The sequence below is a fragment of the Schistocerca cancellata genome, chromosome 11 (assembly GCF_023864275.1).
Source record: "Schistocerca cancellata isolate TAMUIC-IGC-003103 chromosome 11, iqSchCanc2.1, whole genome shotgun sequence".
Taxonomy (NCBI): domain Eukaryota; kingdom Metazoa; phylum Arthropoda; class Insecta; order Orthoptera; family Acrididae; genus Schistocerca; species Schistocerca cancellata.
In genome coordinates this window covers 119,389,628-119,409,554 of record NC_064636.1, presented here as the reverse complement: position 1 = coordinate 119,409,554, position 19,927 = coordinate 119,389,628, and the positions used below count along the sequence as shown (strand labels likewise).

The 19,927-nt window shown below is 43.1% G+C and overlaps 1 protein-coding gene across 1 annotated transcript in view; it reads left to right on the top strand.

Annotated features, from left to right (window-relative positions):
- The window catches only part of LOC126108750 (ankyrin-3-like), a 67,211-nt gene that overhangs the window by 33,143 nt on the left and 14,141 nt on the right, over window positions 1-19,927 (top strand). Inside the window, exons 4-5 of the mRNA XM_049914094.1 lie at window positions 2,323-2,884; window positions 11,774-11,923. Of these exons, the coding sequence (XP_049770051.1) occupies window positions 2,323-2,884; window positions 11,774-11,923 (712 nt within the window). The remainder of the gene's footprint in view (window positions 1-2,322; window positions 2,885-11,773; window positions 11,924-19,927) is intronic.

The following is a 19,927-nucleotide window of genomic DNA, read 5'->3' as shown; positions in this document are numbered from 1 at the left end:
ATCTTGACCGGTTCATCACATGGTGTAACCAGTGGTTGCTCAAGGTCAATCCTTCATAGACCCAGGCGATCAGTGTAGGCAAAACCACCCCTTCCTTCTGTCTCCTTGATTTCTATCTCTCCATCTATGGCCATCCTATCAACTTCACCCCCACCCTCAAGTACCTTGGCATCACCCTTGACCGTCACCTCTCCTGGATCCCCCATCTCCAGACAATCCAAGCCAAGGCACACTCCCAACTTCGCCTCCTCAAGCTCCTTTCTGGCCACACATGCGGTCTGGACCCCTCCACCATCCTTTACACATATAAATCCCTCATCCGCCCTATCCTCTGCTATGCCCATCCCACCTGGATCTCTGACTCTTCCACCTTCTACAAATCCCTTCTAATCGTTGAACACTATGCACTCTGCCTCGCCTATTGATTGCATCTGCCTACCCTCCCCCACACGGATCCTGTATGACCTCATTCCGTTCCCACACCTTTTCCTTGAATTGATACAGATCCTCTGCACCTCCTGGGACTTGATTCCCATCACCCACTTGTCTCTTCCATGCATTCCCACCCCCATCCACTTCCGCGCTTATACTCCCACATCCCACCCACTCTCCATCTCTCCACACTCCATGCCGTTCCCCAAGGTGGCTTCTGCCAACCCCCCCCCCTCCCTGATGATGCCCTCATCCCCTCCATCTACCCCTCCTACCAATTTTAATCCTCCTCTTCCTCCACCTGTTGTTTTTCCCCAGGGCACCCTCTCTCCCATCTGTTCCTCGTCTCTTCCTCCCTCCCTCCTCTCCTCCAGGCTTCCCGTACTCCTATTCCTTCTTCCCCCCCCCCTCACTTCTCCTCTGTCACTGGCATCTACACCCTCCCCCTCTCCGTCCTACCCATACCTTTTCCCTTTGGCAGGTCCCTGGCTTTTGTGCATGAACAGTGAATATTCATGCGCCGGAGACTGTCGCTAGTGTTTGTGTGTGTCTTCGTGTTAGTGCTTAAGTGTGTCTATGTTAGTGCTCCACCGTTTCACATGTATAATTTCTGTCTTCTCTGTTTGTGCACAAGTGCTGAACGGTTTTTATTCGGACTTGCGCCTGTGAATGACTACATGTAGTTTAATATGAGTACCGTTTTTTATCCACCATGTTCGTTTTATTTTTTCGTCTCTCATCATGAGGCATGTGTGTTATCTGTGACCAAAGAGCGGCATAGATAGGCCACTGCCGGCCTACCTTTCTTGTAAAGGTGTTTAAGTAACAATAAAGAAAAAAAATAACATGCCTGCTGGATGTCAGATGAACGAGAATACTGAGAGGTAACTTCCATAAACTGTGAAGTTTTATAATGTTTTTGACCAAATCGCTAGATACTACAGTCTCTGAGTTGTTACTCAACGATGCCCTGTACGTGTCTTTTCCTTGACCTCGCCATGATTAACGCTCGCACAAATTTTAAGTTACGTACCTCTACGAAGATTTCACGTCGGGACCTTATCCTCAGAGTAGCAGATGACCTTGCTGCCTCTTACACACTGCAGACAAAAGTCGGTCTCCCCTTACAGGCACTCGATACTGCCAATGGCCAATAAGGAATTAGAAGGTCTTCTCAAATTCAGGTTTCCTGGAGGCAACAAAACAACAAAGGGATATAAAACGTCAAGTGCAACAAGTATGTGTGCAAAAGATTACGTGCAAAAACTCTTGTCGGCTTTCTGAATCCCAGATTAGGCACTTCTGTCACGTCCTCGTTCTTAAATATTTATAATTATAGGCTGAAGTTACTTGTTCTTATGTTTTATTTCCTTCATTGCAATAACTACAAAAAATGCAGAGCATTTTAGTCACCTACTGCTTTTTAGTATCTTTCACAAATATTTGGTACTAATCTTATTCTTATATACAAGGAAAAATACTATTAATACATAAACAATATGTTTTGATTCTGTTTCAATCTTTTTATAGAGAAAAACATTACAACATTGATTTACCAAAGTTACGAAATATTGTGGAATTTCTTCTGTAACATTTAAAATAAAAAAAATGTTTACTTAGAGAAAATTCATATTTGACCGTGTACTATTCATTTTAGAGACGTATTGTCAACATGAAGACACTCATAATACCACCCAGATATGAACAAAATGGTGGTTTTCTACTGCGGGTAAAAATGACCCCCATGGTACTACCAGGGGTATGGCGAAGTCTAGTACTTTTAGTGTTAGGATGTGATGGTTGACGCAGATCCACTTCTGGCTCAAGCATGTTCTCACATGGAGGGTGCTGTGCAAGCGGAAATGTCTACTCAGTGATGCTGTATTTCAGAATCACCCACAGCAGGACAGGTCCAGGAGGGGAAAGAGGCTGCAGCCGTGGACCTGAGCACCCTGCTGGACGCTGGAGACAGCGCCGTGGTGACTCTGGTGGCGGGCGACACACGTCTGGCAGCGCACAGGGCCGTCCTGGCCGCCAGGAGTCCCGTGTTCGCCTCTATTTTCAGCGACGGCACGCTGGAGGTCGCAGTCCCAGACGTGGGGGGCCCGTTGCTGCGCCACCTCGTGGCCTACATGTATACCCTGCAGGCCCCGCAGCTGGCCAGAATGGCCCCCCAGCTGCTGGTCGCGGCTGATGAGTACGGCTTGTCAGGCCTGAAGGCTCAGTGCGAGCAGCAGTTGGCTGCACAGCTGTCTGTTGAGACTGCGGTGACCACAGCTGTGCTCGCTATTCGGAACTCCTGCAACAGTCTTAAGAAGGCCGCCGTTGCCTTCATAAAGACTCATATTTTACACGTGATGGCCACGAAGGGCTGGGCAGATGCGCTACATTGTCAGCCTGAAGATCTGATTGAAGTGCTCAAGCTGCTGTCTGAGCCACAAGCAGAAACAAGGTAAACACAAGACAAGCTACATGTCTACGTTGTCCAGTCCTGTGTAGTTCTGTGTGTGTCCGTGTATTTCCAGCTCCCGAGTTTCCTTACGTGTATCTGTGCAGCAAAATAAACCACCACTGACAGACATTTTCTGATATCTGGCGATGCTTTCATTGATTTCTCATGTTAGATTAATGTTCTTGTTGTGCTCCTCAGCCCAGAGACTTGTTCGAAGGAGCTTTCCATGCTACTGTACCCTGTGCAAGCTTTTTCATCTCCCAGTACCTACTGCAACCAACATCCTTTTGAACCAGCTTAATATATTCATGTCTGGGTCTCCCTCTAAAATTTTTACCCCCCACGCTGCCCTGAAATACTAAATCAGTGATCCCTTGATGCCTATGTCCAACCAACGGATCCCTTCCTTAATTCAAGTGCTACAAATTCCTCTTCTCCCCAATTCTATTCAATGCATCCTCATTAGTTATGTGATCTACCAATCTAATCTCCAGCATTTTTCTGTAGCACCACATTTGGAAAGCTTCTATTCTTTTCTTGTCTAAACTATTTATCATCCATCTTTCACTACCATCCATGTTTCACTACCATACATGGATACACTCCATTCAAATACTTTCAGAAAAGGCGTCCTGACGCTTGAACCTATACCCGATGTTAACAAACATCTCTTCTTCAGAAACGCTTTCCTTGCCACTCCTGGTCTACATTTTATATGCCCTCTACTTCGACTATCATCAGCTACTTTGCTCCCCAAATAGCAAAACTCATGTACTACTTTAAGTTTGTCATTTCCTAATCTAATTCCCTCATCATCACCTACGTTACATTATCTGTCTTTTGCTTTTGTTGGTGTCCATCTTATATCCTCCTTTCAAGACACTGTCTATTTCTTTCAACTGCTCTTCCTGGTCCTTTGCTGTCTGTGACAGAATTGCAATGTTGTCGCCAAACCTCAGAGTCTTTATTTCATCTCCATGGATTTTAATTCCTACTCATAATTTTTCTTTTTTTCCCTTTACTGCTTGCTCAGTATGTATATTGAATAACATCAGGGGTAGGCTACATCCCTGTCTCAGTCCCTTCCCAAACACTGCTTCCCTGTCATGCCTGTCAATTGTTATAGCTGCCATCTGGTTTCTGTACTAATTGTAAATAGCCATTCGCTCCCTTTATTTGACCCCTGCCACCTTCAAAATTTGAAAAAGAGTATTCCAGCCAACATTCTCAAAAGATTTCTCTATGTCCCCAAATCTTACAAACGTAGGTTTACGTACCGTTAATCTATCTTATAAATCGTAGGGTCAGTATTGCCTCACGTCTTGCAACATTTTTATTGAATCCAAATTGGTCTTCCCGTGCTCGCTTTCTACCATTTACATTCATCTGTAAAGAATTTGTGTTTAGTATTATGCAGCCTTGACTCGTTAAACTGTAATATTCACACCTGTTAGATTTAAAGAAGTACTGGGTCCCACTGGGTTTATTAGCGGATAGGTTAGGTTAAAAAAGTCGTTGGAGAACTAAATTATTCATTGATTTATAAATGGTTTTATCATTATTTGCGGTCATTATTTGTGCTGAGCTGCATATGTGCAACAGCCTTATAGGTTCTGGTGTAAAGTATCTGAATAAGTGGTAAATTTGCTGTGAAGACGGCAGGAGCCATATCAGTGGTGGACACAGTGATATGCTGCTCACAGCAGATGTTCCGTGGACAACACAACGATGTGTAGTGTGAGCAGCCAGGGCAGCGAGCCTACAGGCTTTATTCTGTGTGATGTGCAATTCACCATAAATCTCTTTACTCAGTATTACATATATTGTTGTCTGCTGTCTCTACTGGTGTTCACAATGAGATACTTACAAGCTACATACGCTGCATAATGGAAAGATGGCGTTGATCAACAAGCGTGTAGTCCGACATTAGCACCAGGAACTCTACAGCGAAGTTCAAAGAGATCAGAAAAGAATTTAAAACTTTCCATCTCTGATGTTGTCATGACATAAATATCAAACCTGGGAAAAAATAGGTGCTCTACAGAAGACGGTCAGACTGATCGCTATTTCCACATAACTACTGCAGTTTGATTTCAATGTTTCTCCTTCACTTTCTATGTTTATTTCTGAAATATACCTACGGTTCAGAGAACAAACTTCGTTTATTCTCCACAAATAGTACAGTGTTATTAGATACACGTCTTAAGATGTGTGCTAGGTTCCAAGAAGAAGGGTGCGGTCATGAGGAAGACTTCCATTGCAGGACGTGACACAAGTACGTCTCCAGGAAGCTGTAGGTACTCACTCCTCAAACAGCCGGCGGCCACTTCAGGAGACAACAGACCAGTCTCTACAACTCAGAAAGATCTACAAAATGCGCAGATTCACACAACGCTTCCCATTTCCTTTCGAATTTTGTTCAGTTGTTCCGAAGGATATATGCTGTAATTTGGACATCCCCATTTTCTAGCACATTAGGAGAGGTGGTTTTATTAGTCAAAACGCTCTATGTGCTTCTTGGTGTAACATCTGTCAGTTGTCTAGTATCCTGCCGGCCTTGCTTGTACTTCTCTATGCTGTTTCTGAAGGCTGCCCATAGAACTTCACAGTGTTAGGACCTTCCCTAGCCCATACATTGCAGTTACTGATAGATCTCCCACAATATGAGTATTCATAAGACTTTTTGTCTCATTGTAATTTTTTATAAGCTATATCACTTAACAAATGCACCATAAAGTCCTAATGCCCAATAGTTCACACATATTTGCTTTTTGCAGATGTTTTTTAAATATTGTTATATATATATATATATATATATATATATATATATATATATATATATATATATATATATATATATGTGTGTGTGTGTGTGTGTGTGTGTGTGTGTGTGTGTGTGTGTGTGTGTGAGTGTGTGTACAGTGTGTTCAGAAATTTCCTTTAGAGACTTATATGATTTGTAGAAGGGAGTGAGGACCGTTTCCCTCCTACGACAGTCTCAGTTCAGATGTTTAACTCATCTCCCTGCCCTGCCGCCGTTGGATAAGCAGCTGCAGCAGCAAGTCGTATACTCCTAGCTCACTCATTTGTTACATAGTTTAATTCTTAATTTCTTTGCGTGTTTTTGGTACTTGCATTGTTTAATTCATAAATTTCGGGCGTATTATAGTATTTGAGAGTTGTAGCATCGCGTTTTAGTACCTGAATAGTGTAAATTCGCGTAGTCGTCTGTCAACTGTTTTTGTTTTGAACGGCCAGTGTCGGTTGGTCACAGTCAGTGTGCTCCCTGCCGCCGTTGGATAAGCAGCTGCAGCAGCAAGTCGTATACTCCTAGCTCACTCATTTGTTACATAGTTTAATTCTTAATTTCTTTGCGTGTTTTTGGTACTTGCATTGTTTAATTCATAAATTTCGGGCGTATTATAGTATTTGAGAGTTGTAGCATCACGTTTTAGTACTCGAATAGTGTTAAATCGCGTAGTCTCCTTCCGCCGCCGAGCAGTGTGTCAGCAGTGCACAAGTGGCAGCATTACTGCATTTACTAGGCAATCTTGTATTTTAATAACCGCTTCAATTTTGTGTCGTTTTGTTTGCGCTCTCTGTAGATTAGTTCAGACGTTCTTTGCACAGTTTTTAGCATGGATAGGGACTGCAACTGCTGTGTTCGGATGCAGGCTGAGTTGGCATCCCTTCGCTCCCAGCTTCAGGCAGCGTTGGCTTCGGTCACACAGCTTGAGGCTGTTGCCAATGGGCATCACTGTGGGGGTCCGGATGGGGGTTTGTCGGGGACGGCCAGCTCGTCCCACGCATCCCCCGATCGGACTACGACTGTGGTTGCCCGGGATACTGCCCGCATTGAGGCTGATCCCTCACCTGTGGTAGAGTGGGAGGTCGTCTCAAGGTGTGGCAGGGGGCGAAAGACATTCCGGAGGGCTGAACGGAAGGCCTCTCCAGTTTGTCTGACGAACCGGTTTCAGGCTCTGTCTCAGGCTGATACTGATCTTCAGCCTGACATGGCTGCTTGTCCTGTTCCAGAGGTTGCCCCTCAGTCTGCAAGATCCGGGCAGTCGCAGAGGGTGGGCTTACTGGTAGTTGGGAGCTCCAACGTCAGGCGCGTAATGGGGCCCCTTAGGGATATGGCAGCAAGGGAGGGGAAGAAAACCAAAGTGCACTCCGTGTGCATACCGGGGGGAGTCATTCCAGATGTGGAAAGGGTCCTTCCGGATGCCATGAAGGGTACAGGGTGCACCCATCTGCAGGTGGTCGCTCATGTCGGCACCAATGATGTGTGTCGCTATGGATCGGAGGAAATCCTCTCTGGCTTCCGGCGGCTATCTGATTTGGTGAAGACTGCCAGTCTCGCTAGCGGGATGAAAGCAGAGCTCACCATCTGCAGCATCGTCGACAGGACTGACTGCGGACCTTTGGTACAGAGCCGAGTGGAGGGTCTGAATCAGAGGTTGAGACGGTTCTGCGACCATGTGGGCTGCAGATTCCTCGACTTGCGCCATAGGGTGGTGGGGTTTCGGGTTCCGCTGGATAGGTCAGGAGTCCACTACACGCAACAAGCGGCTACACGGGTAGCAGGGGTTGTGTGGCGTGGGCTGGGCGGTTTTTTAGGTTAGATGGCCTCGGGCAAGTGCAGAAAGGGCAACAGCCTCAACGGGTGCGGGGCAAAGTCAGGACATGCGGGGACCAAGCAGCAATCGGTATTGTAATTGTAAACTGTCGAAGCTGCGTTGGTAAAGTACCGGAACTTCAAGCGCTGATAGAAAGCACCGAAGCTGAAATCGTTATAGGTACAGAAAGCTGGCTGAAGCCAGAGATAAATTCTGCCGAAATTTTTACAAAGGCACAGACGGTGTTTAGAAAGGATAGATTGCATGCAACCGGTGGCGGAGTGTTCGTCGCTGTTAGTAGTAGTTTATCCTGTAGTGAAGTAGAAGTGGATAGTTCCTGTGAATTATTATGGGTGGAGGTTACACTCAACAACCGAGCAAGGTTAATAATTGGCTCCTTTTACCGACCCCCCGACTCAGCAGCATTAGTGGCAGAACAACTGAGAGAAAATTTGGAATACATTTCACATAAATTTTCTCAGCATGTTATGGTCTTAGGTGGAGATTTCAATTTACCAGATATAGACTGGGACACTCAGATGTTTAGGACGGGTGGTAGGGACAGAGCATCGAGTGACATTATACTGAGTGCACTATCCGAAAATTACCTCGAGCAATTAAACAGAGAACCGACTCGTGGAGATAACATCTTGGACCTACTGATAACAAACAGACCCGAACTTTTCGACTCTGTAAGTGCAGAACAGGGAATCAGTGATCATAAGGCCGTTGCAGCATCCCTGAATATGGAAGTTAATAGGAATATAAAAAAAGGGAGGAAGGTTTATCTGTTTAGCAAGAGTAATAGAAGGCAGATTTCAGACTACCTAACAGATCAAAACGAAAATTTCTGTTCCGACACTGACAATGTTGAGTGTTTATGGAAAAAGTTCAAGGCAACCGTTAAATGCGTTTTAGACAGGTACGTGCCGAGCAAAACTGTGAGGGACGGGAAAAACCCACCGTGGTACAACAACAAAGTTAGGAAACTACTGCGAAAGCAAAGAGAGCTTCACTGCAAGTTTAAACGCAGCCAAAACCTCTCAGACAAACAGAAGCTAAACGGTGTCAAAGTTAGCGTAAGGAGGGCTATGCGTGAAGCGTTCAGTGAATTCGAAAGTAAAATACTAGGTACCGACTTGACAGAAAATCCTAGGAAGTTCTGGTCTTACGTTAAATCAGTAAGTGGCTCGAAACATCATGTCCAGACACTCTGGGATGATGATGGCATTGAAACAGAGGATGACAAGCGTAAAGCTGAAATACTAAACACCTTTTTCCAAAGCTGTTTCACAGAGGAAGACCGCACTGCAGTTCCTTCTCTAAATCCTCGCACCAACGAAAAAATGGCTGACATTGAAATAAGTGTCCAAGGAATAGAAAAGCAACTGGAATCACTCAACAGAGGAAAGTCCACTGGACCTGACGGGATACCAATTCGATTCTACACAGAGTACGCGAAAGAACTTGCCCCCCTTCTAACAGCCGTGTACCGCAAGTCTCTAGAGGAACAGAAGGTTCCAAATGATTGGAAAAGAGCACAGATAGTCCCAGTCTTCAAGAAGGGTCGTCGAGCAGATGCGCAAAACTATAGACCTATCTCTCTGACGTCGATCTGTTGTAGAATTTTAGAACATGTCTTTTGCTCGAGTATCATGTCGTTTTTGGAAACTCAGAATCTACTATGTAGGAATCAACATGGATTCCGGAAACAGCGATCGTGTGAAACCCAACTCGCTTTATTTGTTCATGAAACCCAGAAAATATTAGATACAGGCTCCCAGGTAGATGCCATTTTCCTTGACTTCCGGAAGGCGTTCGATACAGTTCCGCACTGTCGTCTGATAAACAAAGTAAGAGCCTACGGAATATCAGACCAGCTGTGTGGCTGGATTGAAGAGTTTTTAGCAAACAGAACACAGCATGTTGTTCTCAATGGAGAGACATCTACAGACGTTAAAGTAACCTCTGGCGTGCCACAGGGGAGTGTTATGGGACCATTGCTTTTCACAATATATATAAATGACCTAGTAGATAGTGTCGGAAGTTCCATGCGGCTTTTCGCGGATGATGCTGTAGTATACAGAGAAGTTGCAGCATTAGAAAATTGTAGCGAAATGCAGGAAGATCTGCAGCGGATAGGCACTTGGTGCAGGGAGTGGCAACTGACCCTTAACATAGACAAATGTAATGTATTGCGAATACATAGAAAGAAGGATCCTTTATTGTATGATTATATGATAGCGGAACAAACACTGGTAGCAGTTACTTCTGTAAAATATCTGGGAGTATGCGTGCGGAACGATTTGAAGTGGAATGATCATATAAAATTAATTGTTGGTAAGGCGGGTACCAGGTTGAGATTCATTGGGAGAGTCCTTAGAAAATGTAGTCCATCAACAAAGGAGGTGGCTTACAAAACACTCGTTCGACCTATACTTGAGTATTGCTCATCAGTGTGGGATCCGTACCAGATCGGGTTGACGGAGGAGATAGAGAAGATCCAAAGAAGAGCGGCGCGTTTCGTCACAGGGTTATTTGGTAACCGTGATAGCGTTACGGAGATGTTTAACAAACTCAAGTGGCAGACTCTGCAAGAGAGGCGCTCTGCATCGCGGTGTAGCTTGCTCGCCAGGTTTCGAGAGGGTGCGTTTCTGGATGAGGTATCGAATATATTGCTTCCCCCTACTTATACCTCCCGAGGAGATCACGAATGTAAAATTAGAGAGATTAGAGCGCGCACAGAGGCTTTCAGACAGTCGTTCTTCCCGCGAACCATACGCGAGTGGAACAGGAAAGGGAGATAATGACAGTGGCACGTAAAGTGCCCTCCGCCACACACCGTTGGGTGGCTTGCGGAGTATAAATGTAGATGTAGATGTAGATCCACTTCTGCTTGAGCAGCTGAGTTAGGTGTGATGCAGTACAGTCATTAGATAATAATTCGAAAGAAACACAACGAAAGATCCCTTTATCAGCTAAGCCTCCTTGTTTGTATTATCACTTAAATATTACATGTTCACATTGCTCCAACACATAAAATCAACCTAGAATACTGTACATGCAGAAGGTAATGTTTAAGTGTTAATGCAAACAAATGTGCGGAACTGATAAATGGATGCTTCGTTATGTTTACTTTCGGTCTGTTACCTAATAACTGTACTACATCGTGCCTAATTCACTTCCTGAAGCAGAAGTACATGATTTAAACATGTGAACTCAAACTGTCGTAGGGTGCATACAGTACATTTCCAGACGGGATTCCTGTTCAAAATATTAAGTACTCTCCCCCCTCTACAAGTCCTAGCAGTTTGTAAAGAGAATTTCCGAACACCCTATGTATGCTTCCATCACTGATAGAGTTTTCACTCATCAACCTGTATCTTCTCCTCACTTGTAGCAACCACAGCTTACTTTAGTCACATTCAATGACTAATAATGATTTAATGCGTCTTTAAACAACATTACATTGTCTCCTGTGTTACGTAACCCATGTCTCCTTAATTTAAATCCAACTCTTTCCTTCGTTCTACAGGAAATCTTCTTACCACAATGTGATAGAACTGTATATATAGAACATAAGAATTAAACATAATTTCTATTTTCATTCAAATAATAACTTCCGACTACATACCACCCATAAGTGTATGTATAGAATGTTTCTGTTTGCCTTTTTTATCTTACTCAATGCTCAATGTTCGCTAGTTTATTGACAGTGCTCGTTGGCCAACGTGAAACAAATATATTTACTTGCCTATTTTGGTGACAGTTAAACGTATTAAGGGAATAGCTGCACAGTATCACACATTCTGTATCCCTTGCTTCTCTAAATTTCTTTTGGTGCACAGTTCAGAATCTACTCTTCTGTAGTTTACCAGCTGTGCATCCTACAGCCAAGTCCCTAACAGCTACCGATACTATCTGATGATAATGGTACAAGTTGTACATGTAAAGATTATTTCCATTTTTATTTCTGTAGGAATGTGGTTTTTTTGTATTTAAACTACGCTGATGACTAGTTGTCATGTCAGTTCAACCTAAATGTTGACCTTAGCATGTATTTTTATTTGTACTTTAATTTATGCAGCCTGTTGTTTGCTAAGCGATGCTACTAGTGTGGGGGCTAAAGCGATCAGAGGACCCACTACTGATGTTGAAAGTGTGTGTTCTATTAGGGGTGTCTGGACAAATTCTCAGCAGCATTGTCTGCAGTAGGCTTCCCTCTGTCCTCCGTGTGTACTGCGTGACCACACCCTGTGTCTCTGTACAGCACTCCAGCCACTGGAGACAGCGAGGTCAGCCCGACCAGTCAGCTGCACATGGGCCACAAAAACTGCAGCAGGGCTCCTGTTCCAGCTGCAAAGCACACAGCTACCTGCCCCACTCCCACATTTGACGATGCTTCCGTCTCTTTCCTGCGGTGAGTACTGTCGCTATACATGCACGATTTCCACATTCACCATACCACTTATGAGGGCGTTAGCCAAGTGATATTATCCAAAAACAGAATTTCACTTTATTGTATTTTTCGATAAATTAGAATTTATAATTGTCAAGAAACGGTATTTTATTTGTTAATTTTTGATGTTTGTGTAAGCATTTATCATAGTGTTTCTCGAGATATTTTTGTGGGAACAGAGTGTGAATTACAACCTGTTCAGACCACAATTGGTCCACTCCTGCAGTTATCTGAGGTACGATAAACAACATTTTCTCTCCAAATTTAGTGAATGAATAGGTGTTGTTGTTGTTGTGCTCTTCAGTCCTGAGACTGGATTGATGCAGCTCTCCATGCTACTCTATCCCGTGCAAGCTTCTTCGTCTCCCAGTACCTACTGCAACCTACATCCTTCTGAATCTGCTTAGTGTATTCATCTCTTGGTCTCCCCCTACGATTTTTACCGTCCACGCTGCCCTCCAATACTAAATTGGTGATCCCTTGATGCCTCAGAACATGTCCTACCAACCGATCCCTTCTTCTGGTCAAGTTGTGCCACTAACTTCTCTTCTCCCCAGTGCTGTTCAATACTTCCTCATTAGTTATGTGATCTACCCATCTAATCTTCAGCATTCTTCTGTAGCACCACATTTCGAAAGCTTCTATTCTCTTCTTGTCCAAACTATTTACCGTCCATGTTTCACTTCCATACATGGCTCCACTCCATACAAATACTTTCAGAAATGACTTCCTGACACTTAAATCTGTACTCGATGTTAACAAATTTCTCTTCTTCAGAAACGCTTTCCTTGCCATTGCCGGTCTACATTTTATATCCTCTCTACTTCGACCATCATCAGTTATTTTGCTCCCCAAATAGCAAAACTCCTTTACTACTTTAAGTGTCTCATTTCCTAATCTAATACCCTCAACATCACCCGACTTAATTCGACTACATTCCATTATCCTCGTTTTGCTTTTGTTGATGTTCATCTTATATCCTCCCTTCAAGACACCATCCATTCCGTTCAACTGCTCTTCCAAGTCCTTTGCTGTCTCTGACAGAATTACAATGTCATCGGCGAACCTCAAAGTTTTTATTTCTTCTCCATGGATTTTAATACCTACTCCAAATTTTTCTTTTGTTTCCTTTACTTCTTGCTCAATATACAGATTGAATAACATCGTGGAGAGGCTACAACCCTGTCTTACTCCCTTCCCAACCACTGCTTCCCTTTCATATCCCTCGACTCTTATAACTGACATCTGGTTTCTGTACAAATTGTAAATAAACTTTCGCTCCCTGTATTTTACCCCTGCCACCGTTAGAATTTGAAAGAGATTAATCCAATCAACATTGTCAAAAGCTTTCTCTAAGTCTACAAATGCTATAAACGTAGATTTGCCTTTCCTTAATCTTTCTTCTAAGATACGTCGTAAGGTCAGTATTGCCTCACGTGTTCCTGTATTTCTACGGAATCCAAACTGATCTTCCCCGAGGTTGGCTTCTACTAGTTTTTCCATTCGTCTGTAAAGAATTCGTGTTAGTATTTTGCAGCTGTGGCTTATTAAACTGATTGTTCGGTAATTTTCACATGTGTCAACACCTGCTTTCTTTGGGATTGGAATTATTATATTCTTCTTGAAGTCTGAGGGTATTTCGCCTGTTTCACACATCTTGCTCACCAGGTGGTAGAATTTTGTCAGGACTGGCTCTCCCAAGGCCGTCAGTAGTTCTAATGGAATGTTGTCTACTCCGGAGGCCTTGTTTCGACTCACTTCTTTCAGTGTTCCGTCAAACTCTTCATGCAGTATCGTATCTCCCATTTCATCTTCATCTACATCCTCTTCCAATTCCATAATATTGTCCTCAAGTACATCGCCCTTGTATAGACCCTCTATATACTCCTTCCACCTTTCTGCTTTCCCTTCTTTGCTTAGAACTGGGTTTCCATCTGGGCTCTTGATGTTCATATAAGTGGTTCTCTATCTCCAAAGGTCTCTTTAATTTTCCTGTAGGCAGTATCTATCTTACCCCTAGTGAGATAAGCCTCTACATCCTTACATTTGTCCTCTATCCATTCCTGCTTAGCCATTTTGCACTTCCTGTCGATCTCATTTTTGAGACGTTTGTATTTCTTTTTGCCTGCTTCATTTACTGCATTTTTATATTTTCTCCTTTCATCAATTAAATTCAATATTTCTTCTGTTACCCAAGGATTTCTACTAGCCTTCGTCTTTTTACCTACTTGATCCTCTGCTGCCTTCACTACTTCATCCCTCAAAGCTACCCATTCTTCTTCTACTGTATTTCTTTCCCCCATTCCTGTCAATTGTTCCCTTATGCTCTCCCTGAAACTCTGTACAACCTCTGGTTCTTTCAGTTTAACCAGGTCCCATCTCCTTAAATTTGCACCTTTTTGCAGTTTCTTCAGTTTTAATCTACAGGTCATAACCAATAGATTGTGGTCAGAGTCCACATCTGCCCCTGGAAATGTCTTACAATTTAAAATCTGGTTCCTAAATCTCTGTCTTACCATTATATAATCTATATGATACCTTTTAGTATCTCCAGGGTTCTTCCATGTATACAACCTTCTATCATGATTCTTAAACCAAGTGTTAGCTATGATTAAGTTGTGCTCTGTGCAAAATTCTACCAGGTGGCTTCCTCTTTCATTTCTTAGCCCCAATCCATATTCACCTAGTACGTTTCCTTCACTCCCTTTTCCTACACTCGAATTCCAGTCACCAATGACTATTAAATTTTCGTCTCCCTTCACTGTCTGAATAATTTCTTTTATTTCATCATACATTTCTTCAATTTCTTCGTCATCTGCAGAGCTAGTTGGCATGTAAACTTGTACTACTGTACTAGGTGTGGGCTTCGTATCTATCTTGGCCACAATAATGCGTTCACTATGCTGTTTGTAGTAGCTTATCCGCATTCCTATTTTCCTATTCATTATTAAACCTACTCCTGCATTACCCCTATTTGACTTTGTGTTTATAACCCTGTAGTCACCTGACCAGAAGTCTTGTTCCTCCTGCCACCGAACTTCACTAATTCCCACTATATCTAACTTTAGACTATCCATTTCCGTTTTTAAATTTTCTAACCTACCTGCCCGATATTGGGATCTGACATTTCACGCTCCGATCTGTAGAACGCCAGTTTTCTTTCTCCTGATAACAACGTCCTCTTGAGTAGTCCCCGCCCGGAGATCCGAATGGGGGACTATTTTACCTCCGGAATATTTTACCCAAGAGGACGCCATCATCATTTAATCATACAGTAAAGCTGCATGCTATCAGGAAAAATTACGGCCGTAGTTTCCCCTTGCTTTCAGCCGTTCGCAGTACCAGCACAGCAAGGCCGTTTTGGTTATTGTTACAAGGCCAGATCCGTCAATCATCCAGACTGTTGCCCTTGCAACTACTGAAAAGGCTGCTGCCCCTCTTCAGGAACCACACGTTTGTCTGGCCTTTCAACAGATACCCCTCCGTTGTGGTTGTACCTACGGTACGGCTATCTGTATCGCTGAGGCACGCAAGCCTCCCCACCAACGGCAAGCTCCATGGTTCATGGGGGGGGGGGATGAATAGGTGTGTCTGGTGAAAGTTATCGTGTCAGTGGTGGTTTCCCATCTCCTAAAGTAAATTTGTATAAAATTGGTGTTACAGCTACATTTATGCCTTGTAACTAAAAATATTACTTTAATGCGAATAAATAATTATGTACAAGTTCGTTATGGTCATCAAAAGGAAATGATGATGGGTCATTATGAAGGAAAAGACGTAAAAATAATATCCATCAGCAGAATAAGTTTATAGAATGTTGTAGAGTGAAGTTTAATTTTTATATGATATCCTGCATTTTTTCTTCAAATTAGTTTTTGACGTTTCAGTATTTAGCAACAACTGAAAATTTGCGCCATACTGGGTGTAAAATACTTGTTTAACATTTGCAACATCAAACGACCTCACTTGTCTCAAACTTTCAGCTGTCAGTTTTATTTCCATGTTTGTTTTGCAGACACTATAATTGCGTTTCACAGAATGAGCCGGAACAGCACCATTGAATGAATGGCGTCTGTAAGAGACGGAGGTTCAGTCTGCCACGAGAGCTGAATATGAGGTCGTCTGGCAGTAGTTCTTGGAATTCATTTGTTTGGAACATCAGACTCGATGAAACTGGAAGTCACACGTGCAGTCGTGTGGTAAGGCAGCCTAGTAGTATAGGCAACTGCTTGTGATGAGCAAGAAGTCCGTATTCGACAGCCAGTATGGGACAAATTTTCGGTGGTCACTACATAATGGTCAAGATGACTGCTCGTGCTTATCTGCAATCCTGCTGCGCGTGTGGTCGGGTGGAGTCGTATGTAGTGGCATAGTAGGTCTTCTGTAAACAGATCTTGATTCAGCATGGGGAAATTTCTGCCTAAATGGATCCTGATATCGACTTATATTAATGCAAATCGATTGTCGATGGTAGCAGATAATGGTAGTTGACTTCACGAAAAACTGTGAAGGCACATTGCATTATATTTGTTGCATATTTAAAGACCTCCTACCTGACATTTTAAAAAGCATCTCGTGCATTATGCAGTTTTACATATAATACTGCATTGTTCTACATCACTAGTAAAATTAGTTTTGAGCTATAAAAGGAGGGTAATATCAATTAATTACAAAGTAAATTAAATTAGTTGTAGGAAATAGATTATTAATAAATCATAGTAATTTAGAACAGAAAATAGAAACTTAGGAAAGGAATGATCTCCAAATATTATTTTACTGTTAAAACAAAATATAACATATAAATTATGATTTGTGTGGTTGCCATTCCATGTGGGAGGGCCTTGGCAGAAACCTTACTAAATGAAATACATCACGAGTGACTGCGAGTGTATTTGTTTATACTGTCTATGGAGTAGTGACACTAATTTGATCTTATCTAGGGCATACTATTGCACTATTTGTGTTGCCATGGCTAGATGTAGTTACCCATATACATGTCGTATGTGTGCTGTAATCTTGTATGTCTCTGAGCATGATGTTTTTATCTGTAAGCAATGTCATAGGCTGGAGTGGAACCACAGAACCTAAAGTTTCGCCTCACCATATAGCATATTCCTTAGATGTAATGAGTGTCTCAGTTCTTCAGTTAGTCGTTTTCCTTCCCATTTTTAACTGTTGTATTGAAAATACATATCAGGTAAATGAAAAAATCACATGCGATGCCTCCTTTCTTATAGTTATCTTTTTTTGTCTGTTTTAGGTATTGAACGTCTTATAATATGAGTCTTTGTCTGATGTTGTTGCTGTGCTTGTGTCATTTTCTGTGCCCACATCTACGTCAATGTCTGTGGTGTGTCTGAGTTTGTGTCCTCCCAAGGATCCTGTTGTTGTGGTTGTTATGTGCTTGTCTGAGATCTGCCATATGAGTTTCCTCGTCTGTGCAGTGCAGCGTTCTTGAAACCTTAACAGTTGCGTCGCTTAGAGCACACTATTTGTCTGGGTCTCGTAGCCTTTCTTTGATGTCCTTATACTCTGTTACAGATCTTATATGTGTGAGGGTGTTGAATGTAATGTCACATGTTCAGGAGACCCATATGCCCCACATGTGCGTGTAGTGCTCTAGCTAAGGCCCACTCCGTTCAAGCCCAGTCGCAATGTGGACAACGGCACGGCTTGGATCCGTATGCTTGTGATGAAGCTGTACCTGTAAACTGTGGGAGAAGGAGAAAACACGATGGCCTTTGTCGGTCATTTCCCAGTCCATTTTTCAGGTCTCAAGGTGGCTGTTATTTAGTTGACTCATGTCTACAAAGTTTTCCCCTGTTATTACTGGAATCTTGTAGTGTGTACCCCTCATGACCCAGCACACCGCCACTCTGTGGTGGATAATGATGTCAATGCGGCAAGACCCCAGAACCACACAAAGCTTCTACTGACGTGGTGCCAAAAGCACGCAGCATTCTGAATAGCATGCTCCTCTGCCGTAGCCTCACTGTCCTTCCATAGGCCACTGGACACAGGCAGTGTGTTTATGCACCTGCTGCGAAGCATAGTAAGGCTTCCAAGAGAGCTGTATTATGTGTTTGTAGTGAATGCACAGGACCATATAGTGATTTCATTGCTAATGCACTTACTGTTAAAGTCAAAGACTATGTATTTTGCACGTGAACTATGCGTATACATGCCCTCAATTAGCAACAATGACAGTATTCAACATGCTTTCTTAATATAATTAAGGCGTAATAAAATAAGGTATTGTGTGACATAAGAATTTCTTTATTATTCAAGGCGATATATGGGAGCGAAAGAGGTATTGTAAAGTTTATATTTTGGTACAAAGTCCATACGTGAATTTAAGGAAACACAACGCCTGCTCCACAGAGATTCCAGTACTCCCTGCTTTGGTGAACCAGGACAGTCATCCATGGGCATGCATAAGCTGTAGATTCAATTTACATTTAAAAGCCTCGTACGCCATAGGTGGACAATACAATTCACACACAGTAATACATAATCATGGAAGACAGAACACTTATTCTAGAGTTACATCACGAACTGGAAACTGACAAGCATTTGCCAAATGTCAGGCATAAAAGTAATGCTGGTGATGTAACACAAGAAGAGGTGCATGCTAACAGCCAACGAGAAGAAAGTATACAAAAAAATTACTAAAGAGACAGACCACAGCGAAAATCTGTAGAAATGCCAGGTACCTCTCTGCTTGAGGTGACAAGCAAACATGCACACCGCGAACCATACGATATCGTTAAGCTCAGTGTACATACTGTCGAGGAAAAAGTTTAAAATATATTGTATGCAGTATATTCAAAATTAGTGGAATCTCAGTAAAGTACGTGACAGGAAAGGAATTATACCAATTTATCGAGTTACGAAAACCTGAGGGACGCAATCCTAATAAAATTTCTAAAAAAGCGATGAGGAAACCACTGGAGAAGGAAATAAATGTTAGAACAGAACACAAAACAAACTACGACAGGATTTTAAAGACTGGTCGAGAATTGTGTTAGTAAGGATAACAAGAAGAGAGCAGAACGTGTGTCGAGAAAGACTTTTGTTATGCTTGGTTCCAATAAGCAGATCGATTTACAGGTAGAAGAAAGTTAAGACCTTCCTCGCTGACGGCTGTGCGAAGGCGTAAAACACCTTACATAAAAGATCACAAGTTATGAAAGACTAAGTGCCTACGAATGATAACCTCAGAAACGGAGAGGCTTCGAACGTGCCAGTGTCGTCGGCATCTAGAGAAAGTGGCTGGAGACCAGTGAAACCACGAGCAGGCAGTGATGTGTTGAGCGCCCACATCCCATCTCAGAACACTGAGGTCAGAGTTTTGTACAGCAGGGCAGGTGGTGGTCTGGCGGCACAGTAGAATTCTGGTGCCGGGACAAGTGGTTCACAGCAAAAACCTGGCACACGTTGTTGAATGTGAATATGCATACTGCATGATCTGATACAAGTTTGCATGTGGACAGATTAAATCATCATACTTGGATCTTGCCCACTCGTCTTGTATAGGGTGCCTAATGGATGCTGCGTTCTCAGAATTCTACACAATGACTTAAGCATAAAACGTTAGTAGTTTTATTTCTATAAAGCAGATTGACAATACTTAACTTTAGGGGTCTTGTATTGAGTGCGACCATGGCGGGGGATGAATGAGTGTAGGCGCAACGATGGGCCGAAAGCTGTGGCTGCAGGGGACATCAAGCTTCCAGCCGTACTCCGCCATCTGGCCTGTGCTCTGGCAAAAATGGCCCCCCTGGATACCACCAGAAGGGTATGCGTCCACCTCCTGGTGTAGAACATGTAGAAGGCGGCGACTGCTGTGTTGTGGGCGGATCCAGCTGTATCGGTAGGACGAGAGGAGGCGGAGGAGGCGAAAGCTCCACCTCAATGGGGTCGTCCTGCGGTGTCTTGATGTGCTGTTGCCGCTTTGCTCTCTGG